The following is a 23014-nucleotide window of genomic DNA, read 5'->3' on the forward strand; positions in this document are numbered from 1 at the left end:
ATCTATTATCATTTTATTAGGGGCTCATACAACTCTTATCACAATACATACATACATCAATTGTGTAAAGCATATTTGTACATTCATTGCCCTCATCATTCTCAAAACATTTGCTCTTCACTTAAGCCCCTAGCATCAGCTCCTCATTTTTCCCCTTCCTCCCTGCTCCCTTCTCCCTCATGAACCCTTGATAATTTATAAATTATTATTTTGTCATATCTTGAACTGTCTGACGTCTCCCTTCACCCCCTTTTTGTTGTCTATCCCCGAGGGAGGAGGTCACATGTAGATCCTTGTAATCGGTTCCCCCTTGGGAAAATCCTTATGATCAGTTGACTGAGTGAAAGAAAAATCATGCTTGGTTTCAACATAGTTCTGCAAACACGTAAATGCAACTTGGAAGTGGGCAGCAGCAACACTGACGCTCCTTTTAGGGCCCTTCCTGAAACACTGTGGTGAAGGGCAATCTTCCTAATGAGTAGAAGTTTCACCAGTGCACCTGGTTGTTCATTTTGCTTGGAAGGAGACAAGGCCAGAAGTGGGACTGTCTGCTGACTCATGAACTGTGGTCAGTGGTTGATCTGGATGGTCAAGGACTTAGAAGATCCATGACTTGGACAATTGGTGACAAGGTGGTGGGGGGAAGAGGTATGTGAACAGACATTTCTGAATGTGTCCAAAAAGTGAAGACCATTGTTGAGATGGATTGACAGAGTGAACCAACAATAGGCGCAAACATAACGACTGTGAGGATGGAACCAGACTGCACAGTGTGTCATTCTGTGGTACATAAGGTTGCTCTGAGTCGGAATCAACTTGACCACCAGCAGCAACATGTATGCATCAAGTATTTTTACTTTGTTCACTTTTAAAATATAAAAGCGCTTAACATGATAGAACTAACACACGTACAACTGAAAGCTGTACATGTGGTCAGTGTGTTTCTAGGTGTAGGTGTGTCAGTTCTATCACGTTAGGCACAACTATGACTTTATAATAGTCTTTATTTAGAGTCGTGTGTGGTTTAAGAAGCTGTGTCAAGTTGACGAGGAGTGGGCTGTGATAGCTAGGGCCTTACTTTGATGTGGCTACCCAGGTTTCTTGGTGGTTTGGCAGTAAGACTGTGGGAGGAGGTCAGATGCTCACAGGCATCCTCCCAGAGGGCGATCAGTTGCCAGACTCTGCAGTAGGCCCCACTCCCTGCTGTTAAGGACAATGGATGCTTGCAGTCATCCATTTGGTTCCTGTAGGTGGGGTTTACACCCTACTGATAATGGATCCTATGGAGACCCAGAGAACAGGTCAAAGTTAAGCTGGCATCCTAAATCTAGGATCCGCCCATCTTGTCACATGTATATCCCCAATCTCTCCTCTTCCTATTGTGTGTATGTTCCTAGACCACCTCCTCTCATTACTGTATTACCTATAGGGCAGCCCTTCCTGTGATGTATGTCCTCACCTGTTATTAGGGGGCTTGCATGTCCCCAGAGAATATAAAAAGCCTGGGCTAGCATTGAAATCTCTCTCCCTCCACGTGGACCACCAAGCGGGGCTGAGGTGAGCATGCTACTATGAATCGTGTCTGACTCCATTTATTTCAATACTCCACTTCTTTCTCTCATGCTCTCTGTAACTTTACTGTGATCTTTACTTATTATCACTGTACAATTGTGCCTACCGGACCCATAATGATATGTTAGGGGCTGGCTTCTCCTGAAAGTAAGACTAGTAAGCCTCACTTAGTTGGCTCCAACATAATTAAGTCTTAGGGGTATGCTCTGATTCCAATTTGAGTGGATGGGATGGAAAAGCTTGCTTGCGTTTGGCTGGCTCATCTGCTTTGGACTTTAACCAGTCGCCAGTTTACTTCTTGCTGGGATTTGCCTACTGCCTGCTATCTTAACTGCCGACCTTGGGTTCATTTGCCTCTGCAGCTAGAAGCTTGCCATCTGACCCGCCAACCTTGGGTTCATCAGCCCCTACAGCTGCATGAGTTAGGAGAGGCCTTCCGTACGACATTTATCTGACCCCTGGACTAAAAACTTGCCTGCCTTCAAAGCTGTGTGAGCATTTTCCTTGGTATAAATCTCTTTGCATGTATACATCTATAAACCACTGGTTTTGCTTCCATGGGCAACCCAACCTAAGATACCAAGACATTTCCATAGCATGACCTTTGCTGTTTACACTCTTACTCACTCTCTCCCCAGCCCGCTTCAACTCCTTTCCTGATGACTATAAACTATCTAGATTTCCAGATAGTTTGATGTCGTTTGCTCTGAAGCAAGATCCTGACTCTATCAAACACAGTAGCTATTGAAAGCTACATGATCCGATGGCACAGTATTGAGAAGAAAAGAAGCCATCTTTGGAGGGCTCAGCAATGAAACTGGAATCTATAATGTGACAATAAATATTATAAAAGCACATTCACTGACTTTGAGATTTTTTTTATACCATCACCTTTCTCTTAGAATTAATATATTTTCCCCCAGGTTTAATCTTTGATTTCTTTCTCAGATCATAGGAATTGCTGTCGTATCCGAATAGTCCCTAACGACACAGAGGTTTTCCTATGCGTAACTCTTCTCTTGCTTTTACATATTCAAACAGGTATCATAACTAAGCAAAAACACTCTGCATTGGTGGCTAATGTTAAAGAAATAAATTATTGAATTACTGAATTACAGTTAAGTTCAAAAGGCTATATAAAGCAGAGCATCACTATAAAAAACAAATGCTTCATTTGCCTTATTGAAATAATAATGCCCACCTTATCTCACAACATTCATATGAAGATAAAATGAAATAATTTGTGAACACATTTAGACAATTATTATGACGTGAGGGGTACCAGCCCCCACAATCAAAGGGGGCGAGGATATGTAATTGGGTACAATTAAAGATACTGGCATGCAATTGCTCACCTCTGTGACGGCCAGGATCTCAGCAGCCAGGACAGCACAGAGAGCATACATATATTTTCAATCACAGCATACATACATTTCAGAGACCTGAAAGCACCCCACTAATTACATCATAATAGGAAGGGATTTACCCAGAGCATACATGTAATAGGAAGGAGACGAGCTAAGGGTGTACACACACTGGGAAGGGGAAGCGCTAGGGGTACACATGTAACAAGGTGGGCTGGGCAGACTCTAAAGTCAAGCTGGCAGCCTTACCTCGGTCCTCCTTGAGTTGGCTTGACCTTTGCTATAGGCTCTCCTTAGGGGGAGCAATCCACTGTCCATATCAGCAGGGAGTGGGCTCCACCTAGGGTGAGACAGACAATAGGGTCTGACTGCTCTAGATGGCTGATGCTCTCAGGGAGATAACCTTGGGTCAGCAGTTGACCTCCAAGTGTGTAGTCAATGACCATATGTTCTTAGCTTTGGCACATATTATGGGGGGACAACCTGGGGAAAAAATCTTTCTGTATCCCACAATAAGGTACTATTTTTCATCTCATCTTAGATGTAAAGATCTATGATCTCATCATTTGTAAAATGTACCATTAATTTCGATACCACTGAGAAGCCTGGGTGATATAGTGGTTTCGAAGTGGGGTGCTTACTGCAAGGTCATTAGTTCAAACCACCAGCAGCTGCACAGGAGAAACATGGGGCTTTCTAGTCCTGTAAAGAGTTACAGTCTTAGAAAGGGCAGTTTTTCTCTGTCCTGGGGGTCGCTGTGAATCCGAATGGATTAGATGGTAGTTAGTTTGAAGAAACAATGCAGGCCATAGGCTTTCTTAACCCTTGGAACTTTTTTTTTTTTTAAATATGGACTGCTTCACGAATTTGCATGTCATCCTTGCGCAGGGGACATGCTAATCTTCTCTGTATCGTTCCAATTTTAGTGTATGTGCTGCCAAAGCAAGCACAACCCTTGGAACCTTTATTTGTTGTTAAGTGCCCTGGAGTCAGTTCTGACTCACTGCAGCTCTATGTGCCATAAAAGGAAGTGCTGCCCACTCCTGCACTACCTGCCACCGCGGTCCTGGCCATTCCCCAGGCCACTGTTGTAGCCAGTGTGCCAGTCACCTTGTGGAGGGTCTTCCTCTTATTTGCTGGCCCTCTGCTTTATCAAACATGATGTTCTTCTCCAGGGATTGGTCCCTTCTGACAGTTTTTTTTTTAAATTCTTCTGGTCCCGTTCAATATTCTTCACCGATATCATAATCCAAATGCATCAATTCTTTAGTCTTCCTTCGTCACTGTCTAGCTTTCACTTGTATATGAGGCACCTAGAAATGTGATGGCTTGGGTCAGGTGCACCTTGGTCCTCAAAGTGAAATCTTTGTTTTTGAATACTTTAAAGAATCTTAAAAAAAAGAAGTCTTGTGTCACACAGTTGCCCAATGCAATATGTCTGATTTCACCATTGATGTTTTCCTGGGTATTGATTGCAGATCCAAGTAAAATGAAATCATTGGCAGCGTCAATATTTTGTGTAAATCCTGCTTTTGTTTGTTGGTCCAGTTGTGAGGATTTTGGGTTCCACTGTGTTGACATGTAATCCTCCCAAAGGGTGTAGATCATCAGAAATGCTTGAGTTCTCTTGACTCTCAGAGAGCACGGTTGTGCCACGTGTATAACACAGACTGTTAATGAGCTTTCCTCTAATATGGAGCACGTGTTCTTCACATGGTCCAGCTTCTTGAATAATTTGCTCAGCATACACAATGAATATATATGATGAAAAAAATGCAAACCTGATTTTCACCACACAGTGCCCCCTTGTTCGGTTCAAATGCCTGCCTTTCAGTCCGTGGGCAGGTTCCTCATGAGCACAAGCAGGTGTTGTGGAATTCTCGTTCTTCACAAGGCTATCCGTAATTCGTTATGATCCACACAGTCCGATGCCGTGGCATAGGCAATAAAACACAGGTAAACATCTTTCTGGCAGTCTCGGTTTTCAGTCAGGGTCCATGTGACATCAGCAATGTGGTCGCTTGTTCCACGGCCTCTGGAATGTCTTAGTCCACTGTGTGTATACTGCTGCGACGGGTTGGGGATGATCCTCAGTAACATTTTACCTGCGAGCGGCACGAATGATATTTATCGTCTCCACGTTGTGTTCATCACTTACCTTTAGAGAGCTGACTCCCGACGGGGCTTATCCAGCCTGACCCCCAGCGGGCGGCCACGTGGTACAGCGGAGGATGAAGCGCGCCTGGCGTCCGGCGCCACAGGGCGGCGCCATTCCCGCGGCGTGTGGGCCGCCACGCCGCCGCTGACGTGCGCGGCCCCGCCCCCTGTGGCCGAGGCCGCGACCCCACGGGGTGGGCCCCGCCCCGGGGTGGGCCCCGCCCCCGCGCGCGGCCGTGCGTCAGCCGCCAGGGCGGCGTGCAGGCGTCGCCGCTGCCACGTCTGGTAGCGGCTCTACCCCGGGACTGTGGCTGCCCCAGTGGCGCGGTGGGAGGAGGAGGAGCCGGATCCGGATCCGGTACGGTGCACGCCGCCAGGTTGGGGTCCCGCGGGCCGGGAGAGGATCGCCGGTCCGTGGCCTGCGAGGGCGAGGAGGTGGGTCCGGGGCGCGGAGGGTCGTGGGGGCCCTCGTGGGCCTGCGGCTGGGCGCTCACAGGTGTGTCTGCTGCCCCTTGGCGAGGCGCGCCGGCCCCACGCTTGTGTTCGCGCCAGCTGTGGGGACCGGGGCGGCCGAGCGCCGCGGCTGCGAGCGAGTGGAGGGCACTGGCGCCGAGGGCGAAGGTGAAAGGTGCAGGGTCGTGCCCTGGAGGTTCCTTTAATGCTGAACCGGGCTTGGACTGGAGGATGGAGACGGAGCCCGCCGTGCCGCGTGTCCCGGCGGAGAGGCGCTGTTCCGAGTAGCACCCCTGCCGCGGGCACGGGGCTGGACGGGGCTTTTCCTGGAGGGTGGGAGGAACCACCTCTGTCTTTTTATCCCTCCAGCCTCCTGCCCGGAGGTACTCCGAGGGCTACGCTTTCGGTTCCGGGAGCCTATGTTTACGTAAGCCCAACTCTTGGAAATCCGAGCAAAAATTGAACAGGCGATGGTGGGATTCTTGTAGTTAGGCTGTCCATTCACTTGGGGATCCTAGCATGGACTCTCAAGACCCATTTGGAGGAATTCTGCTTAGTGTGTCAGCCGGGAGCCACAGCGCTACCTGTGTGCCGATGGGGAACGGAATGCGTGCATCTGTTGCGTCTGGGGCTGAAGAGGATGGGAAAGCAGAAGATACGAGTGCTGGTTCAGCCACTCTTTTGGTGTGGCAAAAGTCACCACGTTTCTTCTTGATCCCACTTCCGACAAGTAAGGCCTAGATGGTAAGGAGCAAGGAGCCCTGGTGGCGCAGTGGCTTTAGCGCCGGACTGCTAACCGCTCGCGGAGAGAAAGATGAGGCTGTCTGGCCCCGTAAACATGTGCAGTCTTGGGAACCCCGTAGTGGTCACTATGAGTTGGCATCGACCCCGTACCAGTGATATTGACATTACATAGATTGTAACTTTTGAAAATTCTTAAGTGACATGTAAATGCACAATTTAATAACTATGGACAGGACTGTTAAACTAATCAGCATATGACATGTTTCTTAGGTAAAAATTTTAGATTACTATTAAACGTGTTATAAAAGTATATAGATAGCCCTAGTGTCAACCCAAGAAATCCAGGTGGTATAGTGTTTATGTAATGGACTGCTAACTGTAAAATCAACAGTTCGAAACTAGCAGTTGTTCCGTGGGTGAAAGATGAGGCTTCTTACCTCCGTGAAAATTTTCAATCTCAGCACCTCACAGGGACAGTTCTACTGTGTCCTGTAGGGTCACTGTGAGTGAGAATTGACTCAATGCCAGTGAGTGGGTGTCAGCCTGCCCGCCTCTACGCTGTTCACCAAGGACTGAACCAATGTAGTGATACTCAGTCCTAGAGATACATGACAGTTTAACTTTGACTTCAGAATCATGTTACATTTTCGGATTGACTTTTAAAATCTTCTACCCTTTGTCTAACACGTGTTGCTCTCCATTGCTTGCTTCTACCAACAGATCTTCCTCCGTTTGAGTAATAATCTGCTGTAAAACCGAACCAATTGCTGTTGAACCCATTCTGATTCTGACTCGCAGGAACCTATAGGACCAGGTAGATGTGCCCACCGGGTTTCCAGGACTTCCCAGCAGGGAAGCAGGCTGCCTTATTTTTCTCCAGAGAACCTGATGACGGGTTCGAACTGCCTATGATGTCATTTAGTACTGGGGTGCTCAACCACTGTGCCACCAGACCACCTTCTAATCCGCGATAAACAACTTAAAAACTGCCACTGAGTTGATTCCAAGTCATAGTTGATCTTCTGGAGGGTTTTCTCAAGAGCAGCCAGCCTTACCTTCCTGCCTTGAAGCAGCTGGTGGCTGTGAACTGCTGACCTTGCAGTTACCATCCAGCGCATGACCCACCAGTAGCACTCCTTTCCTGGGAGAGCAGGAAACTGGAATGTTGACATTTTGTGTAAAAAGAGTAGCTAAATGGTGAAAATCTGATGTGATCTCGGGAAAACTGTGTTCAGTGTATGTTTTTTTGTGACATCACTTGTAGTTGGGGAGTTTTGTTTTTATCCCTTTTGAGAATTATTTTGTATTCATTCAGTAGGTTTGAGGGTATGGTTAGACATAAATAGGTCTTATAAGTGCATGCTAATTTAACAGGTAAATGGAAGGTTTGTGAGAATATATAAAGATAGGATTTACTTTTTAAAATCTTGTGATAATAAAATATTGCCATTTTAGTCATATGTAAGTGTATAATTCAGTGGAATTAGGTACTTTGGCAATGTTGTGCTACCATAATCATTGTCTAGCTCCTAAAGGTTTCATCACTTCAGGTAGAAATTCCACATCCACCAAGCAATAACTTAGGTTTTTTCAAATTAATAATCAAAAAGCATTTTTGAGGGCCCAATGATAATGTATGAGCTCACACAAGTGTGCAATTTCATTTACTGAGATTTTCCAGCAAATTCTTCTTTGTCTACATATGGATAGTTTGCAGTACCTGTGTTACCTTAAGGTGCCAGAATAGTACAATATTTTTTCATAAACCCAAATAAAGTTGCCTATTGAGTTCTTTTCTAAATCCTTTGAAGTTTGGTATCAAAATCATCTTACTTTGTAATTTGCCAAGTGTATTAGTTGGGCACTGGTCGAATGTTCATATTTTAGGAAGGGTTGAGATAATGAGAGGTAATCCTAACGTAAAATGACTCAGAGTGTTGATAGGATTTTCTGGAGGCCTGGTTAGCCGGTTTCTGTCAAAGTGGGCTCCGGCTCTGCTGTTCCCACGTGTGTCAGAGTGGAAAGGAGCTCTGTAGGGTTTTCGATGGCTGAGTTTTCAGATCACCAGGCCTTTCTTTCAAGGCCTGTGTGGGTGGACTTGACTCACCAGTCTCTTGGCTAGCAGCCCAGTGTGTTAATCGCTGGTACTGCCCAAGGGACTCTAGTGCTTGCTTCCTGAATACTTGTCGCCAGAATGCTTTGTTTAATCTATTGCGACTAGTCTTCAATTCTTAGTTTCTAAATATTGGTTCCAAGTACAGCCTTTGACTAAAATCTTAACTCTTGTAGACCAAAAAAGTAGGAAATGCAGTAGCGAAGAGCACAAAGTTTGGGAGGCATAGTGCCTGGCAGGACACGCTACATGATTTGTGCAAAGTGGAAACGCAGGGCTTCATGTTCAGAAAGAGTGAAGAACTTCCAGACGGTGACCAAGCTGGGCTCTTCTCAGGACAGGCCTGTGCTAGGGGGAGTGGCCCTGCAGCCTTGTTTGGGATCTTTACTCTGCTTCTCATCAGCTCAGTAACCGAGCAAGTTACTGCGCCCGTTTCCTCATCTATAAAGTGGGGATAACAAGGAGACATCATCCTTCATGGTGTTTTTAAGAGTTGATTCAAAAGTGTGAGGTTATTTTTAGGATCATTCATGGAGTAGGAGCAAATGCTTAAAGAAAGACACAGAAAAATGATAGTATTTTCTAGTTAGAACTGATTGGTAGAGGGTTTCTTAATCCTGATTCTCTTCCTTTTTATCTAGCTTCTCCCTCTTTCATGGAAATTAATAATTCTATTTTGCTTGCTTCCCACACTACATCTTTGCCCCCACCCCTTCACTTTTTGTTATATTCATTTGATTTATTTTGAATTTTCTTTTGTCTTCCTGCTTACAACTATATGTTAAATAGCATGAGTATAGAAATGTTTAAATGGTTTGTTGGTTTGCAGGACTACAATTTCTTATTCTTTCTGCCTTTTGCACTTAAGGTGCATTTAACTTTATTGATAAATACCTGGTTTAATTTATATGCGTCATTGAAAAACAACACCTGCTACCCATCTTTCAGATGGTATTATGCTGCAAAACCTCAGGGGCCCAATTATCTGGGACAAACACTAAACTGCATGTGCTAAAATTATCCTACACAAAATCTGTTTTGAATGAACTTCACATGTTAAGTTTGATGTAATGATTTTTTAAAATTGTTTTATTGCCTTTCTATAAACTCTTAGAACTAGGTGTAAATAGTTTTTATGCCTGAGCCCTCTGGAGAGAGGGAATCTCACCAGTACTCTCCATGGTGAGCTACTGTTTTTTCTTTCCTACCCAAGAATGTTTAATTTTTGTGTAACATAAACATAATGACCTTTAGCCCCCTATCTAGACTTAATTAATGTAACCCATGACCTGCACACTCAGCTGAATCAATTCTGACCCTAAGCAACGCGTGTAGGGTCCCCAGTGCTCACACCGTCACCTTGCTCTGGGGGCTGCTGGCTGGTGGTGAGCTAGCAGCCCAGTGCTTATTCAGTAGCACCATCAAGGAAAATTTTTCAGAAGAATTATAAACATGAATTTAAAAATAGTAGCTGACTTTAGTATACCTTGTTGAGCTCTAGCAGTGTGCCAGACATTGTTGGGTGTTTGTGTATAAAATTTTCATCCTTCCAATAATTTTATCTCCGTTTTGCAAATAAGGAAACAGATTGTAGGAGCCTTACCTCCCCTAGGCAAGGTCACAGGGTTGACATTTGAGCACCAAGTCTGATCCCATCCTCTTTCCATGTATAGGTTTGGATTGAGGCTTTACCACTTATTTTGTGACGTCTCCATGCTTACATTTCCTTGTCTGTCAAGCCTTCAAACCTTCTCCAGTGGAGTTCTGATTCCTAATGGACCTGTAGGTCAAAGTCAGATTGCCCACAGGGTTTCCAGATTGCCCATCTTTAAAGAAGCAGACTGCCCCCTCTTCCACAGAACAGCTGGTAGATCCTGAATTTAACCGCTGCATTACTAGGACAGTCTTATTTGTTAAAATGTGAATAATATAAATAAATAGAATGTGAGTGACAATCAGACCTATAGAAAGATGGTTGAAGTAAATCAATTAGTATGAAGTGCTTTGAACACTGCCCAGCCTATGCATAGTTGTTAAGCACCACCACCCCTTCCCAAAATTTATATTCCAGCATGTCCTGTATAGTTACATTCAGGTTCAAGAGGCAAAAGTTTGACTTTTAAGGAAAAATGAAGGTTTGCCCCTTAAAAATAGTGGCTTACATTCCACATTATTTGTCATACTCATCAATACACATTGTTAAATGACTATTTCTGCAGTTAAGTTAAAAATGGAATTTAAAAAATATTATATGTTCATGTACCTAGTGCTGTTAATGTCCAGTATGTAATGAGTAATTATTGCATTATACATTTGTTGTTTTCCAACTACATTTTTATTACTTTTAATTAAAATTTTTAATAATTAAATTTTTTCATATAATTAGCTGTTTGCAAATTTAAAGTTAGAAAGTTCAAACTAATAACAATATAATATTAGTTTCTGTTCAAGTCTAGGCAACTTTAGACTTTACTGAACAAATAAATGTAGAAAGTTAATATTCATAAATGTATTATGTCATTAATTGGAAATGCTTACTATTTAATTGACCAATTTCATGAGAGAAAGTGTTTGCAAATATACATTTAAAAAGTAGAAAATGTCATTTTTACTAAGAGGAAATATATTAAATGTGTAGTCGTACAAGAATTACTTTTTGTAGTGGGTGAAGGGAGACATCGGATAGTGTAAGACATGACAAAATAATAATAATTTATAAATTATGAAGGGTTCATGGTGGTGGGGAGAGACAGGGAGGAAGGGGAAAAATGAGCTGAAACCAAGGGCTCAAGTAGAAAGCAAGTGTTTTGAGAATGATGGTGGCAACAAATGTGCTTGACACAATGGAAGGATGTATGGATTGTGATTAAGAGTTGTATGAGTCCCCAATAAAATGATTTTTTAAAAATTACTTGTATTTAATAATTTTGCCTGTAGAAGATCAGTTTTCATCATTATCTGTCTTTGTATGCCAGTTTTAGTGATTGTTGTTTGTTATATCCTTACTTTTCTTAATGAATTTGGGTAATTTTAATCTTTATGCTACCGTCCTGAATTTTCATATTCACCTACTTTGGAGAATGAGAAACTTTCAAAGTGTCTAATGTATTAAGTATTAAAAGGGCTTAAGGGCTTTATACTTTTTTTCATAACTTAAATCAGTATTACAAATTCTATATCCCTAACACTGATTTATTTTATAGACCATAGACATTTTGGCATAGAGATTTAAGCATATTTGACAAAAGTCCTATAGTAGTTAAGTAGAAACTGTCATTTGCAGTTTTGTGTAATGTAAATACTAATTAAAATTTGTTGGCAAATAAAAAAATAGTGGCTTAGTGATTGGGAAAATTGTTCGGTCATTAAATGGACTTACTCTTTTCCTATATTGTGTTCTTAATTTAGGCAGTATGTTGTCATAGATGGACAGACGGGAAGAGAGACTGATAAATATAGAAGTTGCTGCTGGGTGGTGCACATGATTAAGTGCGTAGCTACGAAATTCAGTTATTTCCAGAGGTACCTCCGAAAAGGTCCTGAGATCTGCTTCTGAAAGAGCAGACCATCGAAACCCTTGTGAAGATTTATTCTGTAAGCCCTGTGCTTGCTGACAGTTGGAATCAGCTCACTGCTAGGGTATAGACATGCACCTTTGGTGCAGAAGTGGACATATACTCATGTCTCTTCTTATAGTCTGTGTTTCAAAGAAGACCTCGAGGCAGGTGTCAAGTAGAGGATGGGGTAGGAGGATAGAAATGAAGATTGGGAGTTTGTTTCTTCTGACAGCTGTGGGAGTGCTCTTCCTTCAGCTTTATGCTCTGGGGTGAGATGGTCAGCTGCAATGTCTGTCGCCCCAGCATTCCTTGTTCCTTTGGCAGGCTTCACATGTTACAAGGTCACATAGTGCTTTAAAACAATAAAAACCTTTCTTAAAATCAAAATGTAAAAATACCATGTCTCAACACATTTTCCATCTAGGGCTATAAACTTTGGAAGGCAGTGTTTTCACCTCTCCAGCCCTTCCCCAAAGAATCCCATGTTCATCGAAATGGCTGTTTGGGGTCCTCAGGTGTGCCGCTCCAATGTTCTTTGGGTATGAGAATAAGAAGTTCTTCTCTGACAGCCCTGGCAACCCCGAGCAGCTGCATTGCCGTGGTGGAAAACAACTCCTGGGTGCAACAGTCTCACAGTGCAGTTTTGAAGTTTCTTAAAACTTCTGTGGAAGCCCTGCAATCATCCAGTGTCCTTTGAGAGAATTTATCCATGCACCCTATTGGGATCCACGTAACATCCTGAGCTGGTAACTCTGCCTCAATTTACCCAGCAAACCCCTTGGAAGCCACTGTTATGATTGGATTTAATCTCTAGAGTAAATCTAAAATGCATCCATGAATATGATTAACCCCATAAAATTATTTTCACTGACTTCAATCTTGATGAAAAGACGGAGATCGTGCAGTATAGCACGGGTGAAACCTACAACTTTCCTCAAGTTCTTTATTGCTTCCCCCCCACCACTATCACGATCCGAATTCTACCTTACAAATCCGGCTAGACCAGAAGATGGTCACTGGTACAGATAAGAGCTGGAAATAGGGAATCCGGACAGGTACACCCCCTCAGGACCAATAACGAGAGCAGTGATTCCAGGAGGGTACAGGAAGGAATGATCACAATGATGTACACAGAACCCCCTCCTGGGACCCGGGCAATAGGAAACGGGATGAAGGGAGACACTGGACAGTGTAAGATGTGAAATAATAATTTATAAATTATCAAGAGTCCGCGAGGGAGAAAGGGGGAAAATGAGGAACTGATACCAAGGACTCAAGTAGAAAGAAAATGTTTTGAGAATGATGTCAACCAACGTGCTTGACACACGGATGTATGTATGGATTGTGATGAGTTGTATGAGCCCCCCCCCCCCCAATAAAATGATTTTTTTTTTTTAATTTAAAGACTGAGCTCATCGGTTCTTTGGGCTAGCTAATCATGCAACTACTTTCAGCATCCATCAAGCTGAAGCTTGCTGAGGCCGGATGTTCGCTTAGAAAATGGAAAATGTTGAACTATGTGAGATCTCAACTTAAGTACTTATTGCATTAATAGATGATCCTACTGTCTTCCACAGTTTCTGGAATTCAGCCACAGATACATTGAGGCAGACAGCCTTCCTGCTCTTGGTTTATCCAGCTACAAACTGTTTTATATGGGGCAGAATTTCCATAAACTTCCAAGCTTTCAGTAATTTGGGGAGATTTCCACTTGAGTTTTGTTTAAAATTTGCTATTAGTCTTGAACTCAAAATAGTTTTTCCTCCCAGGACATAAAAAAGTATCCTTTTCTTTCTGAAGGCGCCCAATGGGACCAAGGCTAGTGCATTCCTGAGAGCTTGTCTCCCCTCCAAAGTACAAGAGGCACACTTAAGCTCACTGTGCTTGTATGACCTGGAACCCCAGCAGCGATGCACTTTGACTTACTGCTTGTAGTTGTTGGAATTTTTCTAACTGCATTCACGGACATTCAGCAATTAACTGTCCATTGTACTAGCTTTTCTTCTATAGATTGAAAAGCCCTAATATTCACATTTTTATTTTAGAACTTCTTGCAGCAATGAAACCTGATGAAACTCCTCTGTTTGACCCCAATCTACTGAAAGAAGTGGACTGGAGCCAGAATACAGCTATGTTTTCTCCAGCCATTTCTCCAGCACATCCTGGCGAAGGCTTGGTTCTAAGGCCTCTTTGTACTGCTGATTTAGATAGAGGTATGGATTCATTCAGTTTACAAATCCTGGCTAGCCTTCTATTTTCTCCACCATTTTTTAAAAAATTGACCTTTGAAGTATTTTTGCACTTTTAAAGTGATGATAGACTGTGTATCAAAGCTAAGGCCAAATAATATTTGAATTAGTTCAATGACTTACGAATAACATTCTTACTGCTTACAAAGTCAAAAAGATTTCTCATAAAGAATTTTACTCAGTGACACCTAAGGAAAAATCTTTTCTAAGAAGCTGAGGGAGAAAGTAGAGATGACTTCAAAGGACTTAGCTACACATATTTAATATTTTAACATCCAAAGTCTCTAAAATAATTTTTCCCCCTCAAAATTTATCTTCTAATTTTCCTAGTTTTCTTTTTGGTAAGAAACCTGAAAAATTGATTTTGTTCAAATTCACTATTGAGTATATAGTATGCTGTCTATAATGAAACAGGGGTCTTTAAAAACTCTAGTCAACATCGCATTCATACACTAATTAAAGTACTCTATCATTGTGGTCATAGTGAAAAATCTTGAACTTCTTCTAAGTAGAACTGTTTCACGGATATGGGAAAACGTAAACCCACTTGCTGTGGAGGCCACCCTGTCTCACGGTGACTTCCTATGTGTCAGAGGACAATTACATGCTATAGGACTCTTGGACTGACTTGTCAGAAGTATGTCTTTTCTTATAAAGTACCACGGGGGAGCGGTACATGAATTACCAACCTTTTGTTGTTGTTGTTAGCAGGTTAGCACCTGTTTGTACCACCCAGGGACTCTGGCTGATTATTAAAGTCAGGACTGTTCCAAGCATCTTACACAAGCAAAAACACTGGTGAAACCTGTTGCTCTGTGTTTTATACAGTGATTACAAAAAGACAAAAATAGGTTTCAGTTTAATCTTTGATAGTTTCTTACAGAAATTTTGAAAATTGTCCATTATCCTGCCATTTTAATGATACTTTTGGTATAATGCCCTTTTCCATTGCTCTTTTCATCATTTGAAATCTGTTTCATAAAACCAGGTTTTCTTAAGGTACTGGGTCAGCTGACAGAGACTGGATTTGTCAACCCTGAGCAATTTATGAGTAAGTACTATAGCCTATTTTTCCTCAGTGAAATGGGGTACAAAATTTTATAGTTATTCAAATGACAAATTATTTTATTTTTTATTCAAATACTCAATATGGCTGAAATATTCTGGAATCCAAATGAGAAATAATGATGCTTTATAAAATAATCTTAGTCATTTTAGATAATCTACTAGCAGATAGGCCCTAGTTGGTAGCTCTAGAGTTTTTTTCTTTTAATGAGAGTATTTTCTTTTATAGTTAGGTTATTTAGAATTTCTATTATCAAGCCAAAACTTAAATGTTAAGACTATATTCTAAATTAAATTTCTTGGTTCAGTTCTATAGAACTGTTAGGTTGGTAAGTATCCAAACCAGAAACAAACTCGGCCGAGTCAATTCTCACCCCTAACGACCTTACATGACAGAGTAGAAAACTTCATCTTTCTCCCATCAGTGGCTGGTGGTTTCAAACTGCTGACCTTGTAGATAGCAACCCATCTCTTAACCCAGTGCTACTAATGCAGGTAGGTATCATAGTTAGATCAGTCCTTTCTCTCTATGTGAGCAAATGAAAATCAAGACAAGTCAAGCCACTTATCAAAATCACAGGTAAGGGATGATTTACAGGCTCATTGCTCCATTCGGGAGTGTCCTTTGTTTGATACTCTTTGCTGGTTTTCCCCTACATCGTGCGATACATAATTTTGTACTCTGACCTTTCTCATGAATAAAACCCATCATTTTCTTCATGGTTTGTTTTCGTTCACTTCATTGGTTCCTCCTCCCATTTGAAACTCCTGTCTACTGTGTGAGATCGTATGAAGCTGTTTTAATTCCTGAGTCCCTCTGCATGCATATCGGATAACACAAGAAAAATCATGTTATTTAAGGAGAAATTATTTATTCCATCTTTGCTCCCATTTGTTTTATGTATGACCTTGGGGAAAATACTTGGGAATGGAGGTATATTTCACTTACAACTTTCAAAGCAAACAAAAACCATGAGTCTATTTTTAAGGAACTGTCTAATGCTGCTGTAACAGAAATACCACTGGAGGGTGGCTTTAATATGTAGAAACCTATTTTCTCACACTTTAAGAAGCTGGAAGCCTAAATTCAGAGCGCCAACTCTAGTGGAGCACTGTCTGCAGCCTCTGGAGAAAGGTTCTTTTGAGCCAGCCACCTTCTTGTGGTTTGGCATCTCTCTTCTCTAGCTCTGCCCTGATCCCTTGTGTAAACCCGTATATCCCAAAAGAGATTGACCCAAGACATATCCTTCCTCAATAACATAACAAAACCCATTCCTAAATGGAATTATAACCAATGGGATAGAGTGAAATAATTGCACTCACAAGGAGCGATTAAGTTTTGTCAAAATATTTTGAAACCGAGATGAAAAAGTATAGAACACAACCATGTAAACAAACATGCTCTTGTTGAAATTTGCAGTTTTACTCTATTCAAATACCTGTTTAGTACGAAGGTTAAGAAAACCATTTTAAAGTAAATAAGTAGTGAAAATTCTCAACAACAAAAAGAAAATTCTCGTTTTAATTCTTTGGTCACAAGTGATACCACCTATATAATCTATAAATACTGTTCATTTTGTTTTTCTGATTTTTAAAAATGCATGGACTCTATTCCAGTTGATGCTAATTGCTGATGCTTTAGCTGTTTGATCTTTTAAATAATATATTTGTAACTTTTTAAAAAGATTTTATTGGGGGCTCTTACAGCAATCCATACATCAATTGTATCAAGCATGTTTGTACATATGTTGCCATTATTTTCTAAATATTTACTATTTGAGCCCTTGGTGTGAGCTCTTTCCCCACCATCCCACCCCCCAATAAATTATATTCACACTTAACACTGATTGCTGTTTCCCTTCCCCGTTTCTGTTGCTGTTGTCCCTGGGTGGCGGTGGGGGCGGGGGGTTATGTAGATCATTGTGATCTGTTCCACCTTCCTTCTACCATCCCAAGGGGTTTATCGGGCCTGGCTTCCTTGTTGTGCGCTTAGCCAGGACTGGGGTCATGATAGTGGGGGGTGAGGAAGCCTCAAGAAACCAGAGGAATATTGTTTCATTGGCGCTATACTGTGCCCTACTTGACTCATCCCTTCCTTGTGACCCTTCTGTGAGGGGATGTCCCATTGTCTACAGATGGGTTGTGGGTGTCTGCTCCGACTGCCCTCCTCCCACCCGTCCTCAACAAGGTGGTTTTTTTTTTTTTGTTTCATTGCTTGTTTTGGGTCTTCTGGTGCCTGTTACCTGTGTTACCTGATCCCATGGACACCTCATGATTGCACAGGCTTGTGTGCTTCTCCGTGAGGGCTTGTTGCTTCTCTGCTAGTTGGCTGCTTGTTTAACTTCAAGTCTTCAAGACCCCAGATGCTAATTTCTTTTGCTAGCCAGGCACATTTGCTTATGCATCATGCTGGGAGGGTGAGCATCACAGAATGCCAGGCTGTTAGAACAAACCTCTTGCATTGAGGGAGGGCTTGAGCAGAAGCCCAAAGTCCATCTACTACCTCAATGTATTGTACATAGGCCAGTACCTCTTATTTTTATGAATTAACATATTTACATAAGTACACACCTAGGTTTATTACCACTATTCATAGCTTTGCTTCTTAGATTCTTTCTTGTTTCCTTTCACCTTCCTCTTATCCCACCATCATGCTTACCCTTCTGCCTCTTAGTACCTCCTCTCAGCTAGATTGCTGTTGCTCCCACACCCCCAGGATCTCTACATGCTCAATAATATATTGATCAGAAATAGAACACAAATTACTTTGGTAACATACCTTTAAATATTAAAAATGTCTATACCAGAATAACAATTTGTTTTCCCATACCCACAGAATCTTTTGAGCACATGAAGAAATCTGGAGATTATTATGTTACAGTTGTGGAAGATGTGACTCTTGGACGGATTGTTGCTACAGCAACTCTGATAGTAGAGCATAAATTTATTCATTCCTGTGCTAAGGTATATATTAGTGATTATGAGTCAAATGGATGGGTATTCACAGCAAAATTGACCTTGAGTTACCATTAGCTAATCTAGGTTTCTCACCACCTTTCACAATACTATTATGTTAAATTGAAAGTTAGGAGCCATTTTCCTAGTGTGTACTGAGAGCTGAGGGAAAAATAAGAGTATGAATGATTTGCTAAAAATGTTTTAGATTTAGTATAAAAATACCTGTGTGCAACAAATATGGTTAAGTCAAAAGTATTGTTAGAAAATCATAGAAATCATGGCTCAACAGAATTATAAATCTCCACTTTTGGAGGCAGAGAAATGTTATTTTTAGTAGAAATAAAGTATTTCATTCAACAATGTAGCTGTTTTCTTAACCAACCTTTATTGATGTACCTTTGCCCAAATTTTTACAACGTTGTAATAAACATTTGTTCATGAAGCCTTAAAAATAAAATGCCCTATGTGCTGCTGAGTCAGTTCCAACGTAGTGAGCCTGTAGGACAGGGTAACCCTGCCCCACAGGCTATGTACCTGTTGATGGGAGCAGACTGTCACCTTTCCCACCAAGTAGTGGGCAGAGTTCAGGAGCAGCTGGTGAGTTGGAAGTACCACCTTTGATACTCGCAGCAAGCACCTGACCACTCCAGCACTTAGGGGCTTCTGACATTTGGCAAAGTAGTAGAGAAATCAAGCTTTTATGTAATTTGACAGTAATGTTTAGAACCTTGAATATAGGCTCCACGGCTACTTTGTCTCAAAATACCATGAATACACATTAGTAAAGATTTCCATTCACTTTCAAGTGTTAGAGGGTTTGTTTGGAATACGATATTCTCTTGTAATTGTGACATATTTCTTGCTTATAAACCTTTCATCCCTGCTGGCTGAACTCACATGAAATACATGGTGAAGAAAACCTAGGTAATGCAATGATTGAGTATTAAGATAGGAACACTTAGAATGTATTCTCTGAGCTTCTGAATTTTGGTGGTGTTTCTGTATTTAAAATAAATCATGGAGCAGGGTGATAGGATAAGATTACATTTTGGTAACATGGACTCAGATTTCTTTAAAACAATGTGGAAAGGGAGACTAGGTGTACAGATAAGATTTGCATTTTGTCTTTGTGCCTCTCAGGCACACAGACCATACTTTTACCAATGAGTTCTTATCAACTGTCACTTAATTTAGCCTACCATAAACCTAGCTCTCTAAACACTCAATATTTTCAGAGAGGAAGAGTAGAAGATGTGGTCGTTAGTGATGAATGCAGAGGAAAGCAGCTTGGCAAATTGTAAGTAGCAGAATCAGGTAACCAGAGATAAATAAGATAATTATATTTCAGATACCGTTCCTTCCCTGGATGTTTAATACTTTTAAGGAATTCACGCAATAAATTCTCAGCATCAGCTCCTATGTGCCAGACACTGTTATAGTTGGGATAAATCAATGGACAGACCACTTTCTACTATTCCAGCCCACTTAGTCTGACCCCTGATCAATTTTTAACTTCCATTAAAATCGTGTTTTTCAAACGTTGATTTTTGTCTACAGAAATAAAGGAATACTCCTCCCTCCTATTAAAGCAAAATTTTGTACATTTCCCTCTTTGGCCCTCCTCCAAACATAAGAGTTATCCTAAGTGGAAATCAAAAGGGTTTGTTTTTATGGTTGAAGGCAATTAAAATCACATCCTTAGACTGTGTTTGGTTCAAGGATTTGTGAGGGAAATGGGGTTTTTTGATTTCTACCTGATGTTTAGACCAATGCAGAGTAAATTTGTTACAAACTTCCACAGATACTACATTTTAAAATGATTAAATAATAAAGCTATTATATACTCATTTTATATGGGAGTAAAAATTCCTAAGTAGTTTGATTAGATTTATAAGAGGGGGAGGGTGGGTGTCTTTACAAAATAATTTACCCATGCATTTTTGAAAGGCTGATAGTTTTTGGTGTTAAAATGAATTTTAAAAACCCTTTTAAAGAGGATTTAGGGGTAAGCTTAGTATTTGTCCTATTTAATAATTAGATTACAAGATTTTAAATGCTTATCTACTTAAAATTTGAATGTTAACAAGTGCATTGATAAAGGCCTACATTTCTAATATAAACTTGGAGTCTGTTAATATTGTCATTAAAGTTCATTTTTACTAACACTGCTCTATTCTTGTCCTCTTATCCCCTACTCCGCCCCCCTTTTAAATTTTAGGTTATTATCAACCCTTACTTTGCTAAGCAAGAACCTGAACTGTTACAAGATTACACTTGAATGCCTACCACAAAACGTTGGTTTCTATAAAAAGTTTGGATATACAGTATCTGAAGAAAACTACATGTGTCGGAGATTTCTAAAATAAAAATATTTTAAGAAGACATCTCCAAAGGAGCTAATGCAACAAGGCTATGTACTATACTCTTCCAAGAATTAAATTATTTTCTTGCTGCAACTCAGTGACCTCTAAAAATATGGGACTGAAAAAAATTGATTATAATGCAAATATAATGGCAGAAAATTTGGGGGGGTTGGTGGGACATGCTGTGAATTTAGATCATATATGGATACTATAAAGGGTATGGTTTTTAACCAAAGGAATATATTTTTAACTTGAATTTTTTCTTGCATTGTATTTTTCTAAAGTTTGGCTTTATTTCTTTGTAATCATAGGTAAGGCGTTAAATGTCTGCTCTCTGTACTGGTTCATTAAAAAATAGGTACGCTGGTACAAGCTGTGCGAGCCCCCAATAAAATGATTTTTTGAAAGGTACGTTTAAAAGTGTTTATCAAATTTGAAAATTACTTTAAAAATATATACTCGAGTATAAGCCAACCCAAATATCAACCAAGGCACCTAATTTTACCATAAAAACACTAAAAATGTGCTGAAAAACTTGGCTTATACATTAGTATATATGGTATTCAAATACGAGTTAGGTATGTATCATTTCCCAAATACCAATTACATGTATCAGATAAGTTAGATATAACTAAATGTACATTACCAAGCTTTTTTCTTAATAGCGGCAAACAATATGGTCAGGTTAAAGGAGTAGACATGAAAATTAACTTATAAAATGTGATAAAATTTCAAGTAAACATTTGAATGTATAGCTAAGCATGTTTACATACTGAATAGCAAATATAATGAACTAAGAATACTATGTAACAGGAAACTAGCAAATCTTGGTGTATACTTGTTTTCTTCCCGTGGTTATTTGAAACCTCCCAAAATAACATTTTTTATGAAAAAAATTGAATAGTTAAATGTATCAACAGCATCTGTTATATTTTTTAAGAGTTGGAAGCTTTTTTTCATGTGACTCATTATAAATGGTACTGATCCTGGTTACTGCCCCATTTAAGCCTCTTTAGGTTGAAGTACTTTTATTATTGGTTTTAATTTGCATTCCATATTACATTAAACCTGTTCCTATGATTTTGTTAGAATCCAGTGTGGAGTGTACTTTTTTACTCAGGTCAAGGCACGGTTGATTAAAGTTTAGTTTGTAAGGAGCCCTGTTGACTCAGTGGGTGCAGTGTTGGGCTGCTAGCCCAAAGGTTGGCAACCTGATTTCACTAGCCATTCTGGGGGAAGAAAGAACACTCTGCTTCTGTGAAGATTAGCAGCCTCAGAAACCCCAAGCTACCATGTCTTACAGGGTCACTAGCATATGAAATCAAATTGACTTGATGGCAGCAATATATTTTATATCAGACTTCAAAAAGTTGGAAAAAAATTCCATCATCTTTTAATTCATTTTTCCCATGGCATTTTTGAAGTCCTTTTCATATACACTGTTAAACTTTATGTGGAATAAAAAATCAGCTGCTTAAATTGTGACACACACACCTACCTCAGCTGGATTTTCCTCCATGCAGTCACCTAAAGCTAACTTTCCTCTATATAAACCCTATACCAACAACAGGTACACTACTTCTCTGCTGACTTTCAGAGATTTCACTTTGCTTTAGCCTTTAATGAAAAAGAGCCCTGATGACATTGTGTCAGTAAACAATGGACTGCTGACTCCAAGGCCCATGATTCAAACCTACCAGCTTCGATAGGGAAGAAAGAGGAGGCTGTCTGTTTCAGTAAGGATTCAGGGCAATAGTGTGAACTCTGTCCCATCAAATCGATTCTGACTCATAGCAACCCTATAGGACAGAGCAGAACTGTCTCTGTAGGTTTCCTAGGCTTTAAATCCTCATGGGAGCAGAAAGCCCTATCTTTCTTCCTTGGAGCAGCTGAACTGCTGACCCTGCAGTTAACAGCTTATACTCACCACATTTTGGAGCACTGGGCGTTTTTGACGAGATACACAAGTGACACTTGTAATCACTACTATACCCCAACTACTTTATACAATTCTATTTTACTCATACTCAAGGGGCACTTTTTGACACATCTGAAATTGGGATGCATTTATGATCACTGGCTCGTCATAGGTTAGCTAGCAATATTTCTTTTAGTGATATCTAAAATGATGGAGCAGGAAATCGTGTTTTAAATGGGTGGAAGCCGTTCTATGGATGCCTTATACTTTTAGATCCAGTTCCCACAAGTCTAATCCCAAACTTGATCAATTAACCATTTAAAAGATACGTAAAGTAGAACTTTTAATCTGTATGAGCTATTGACCACGTGTGAATGTAATGATTTGGAGGACACGCTTACAGGGTTCTCAATCTCCAAAGTTCATCCATTCTTCTGACTCCTTGAGTGTAACACTGGTTACTGCACCCAGAAGTTAACCATCTAAGCAAAGAAATTCTGA

The 23014-nt window shown here is 40.6% G+C and overlaps 1 protein-coding gene and 1 non-coding gene across 4 annotated transcripts; one reads left to right on the forward strand and one right to left on the reverse strand.

The window, feature by feature from the left end:
* Positions 1-3779: 3779 nt before the first annotated feature.
* On the reverse strand, positions 3780-3886 carry LOC142426993 (U6 spliceosomal RNA). Its single transcript, XR_012779842.1, has one exon. It is a non-coding gene; the product is annotated as a U6 spliceosomal RNA (small nuclear RNA).
* A 1432-nt stretch (positions 3887-5318) lies between these two features.
* GNPNAT1 (glucosamine-phosphate N-acetyltransferase 1) lies at positions 5319-21686 on the forward strand. Of its 3 annotated transcripts, XM_075531941.1 has the most exons (7): positions 5336-5528; positions 7011-7104; positions 14006-14173; positions 15198-15260; positions 18111-18238; positions 19468-19529; positions 20451-21686. In XM_075531941.1, exons 3-7 carry the CDS (start codon positions 14020-14022, stop codon positions 20596-20598), a joined length of 555 nt encoding a protein of 184 aa, XP_075388056.1. In that variant the 5' UTR covers positions 5336-5528; positions 7011-7104; positions 14006-14019; the 3' UTR covers positions 20599-21686. The 3 variants fall into 3 exon arrangements, with proteins under 3 accessions (XP_075388054.1, XP_075388056.1, XP_075388053.1); XM_075531939.1 differs by lacking the exon at positions 7011-7104 and having other exon boundaries at positions 5319-5451; XM_075531938.1 differs by lacking the exon at positions 7011-7104 and having other exon boundaries at positions 5338-5528.
* Positions 21687-23014: the final 1328 nt, after the last annotated feature.

This window comes from Tenrec ecaudatus, chromosome 14 (assembly GCF_050624435.1).
Source record: "Tenrec ecaudatus isolate mTenEca1 chromosome 14, mTenEca1.hap1, whole genome shotgun sequence".
NCBI classification, from domain to species: domain Eukaryota; kingdom Metazoa; phylum Chordata; class Mammalia; order Afrosoricida; family Tenrecidae; genus Tenrec; species Tenrec ecaudatus.

Bases quoted from the DNA above. Each gene is read 5' to 3' on its own strand.
- GNPNAT1 (XM_075531939.1), top strand. From the start codon at position 14,020: ATGAAACCTGATGAAACTCCTCTGTTTGACCCCAATCTACTGAAAGAA. The intron at 14,174-15,197 runs GTATGGATTCAT...TCATAAAACCAG, and splicing joins TACTGCTGATTTAGATAGAG to GTTTTCTTAAGGTACTGGGT. The intron at 15,261-18,110 runs GTAAGTACTATA...CCATACCCACAG, and splicing joins CAACCCTGAGCAATTTATGA to AATCTTTTGAGCACATGAAG.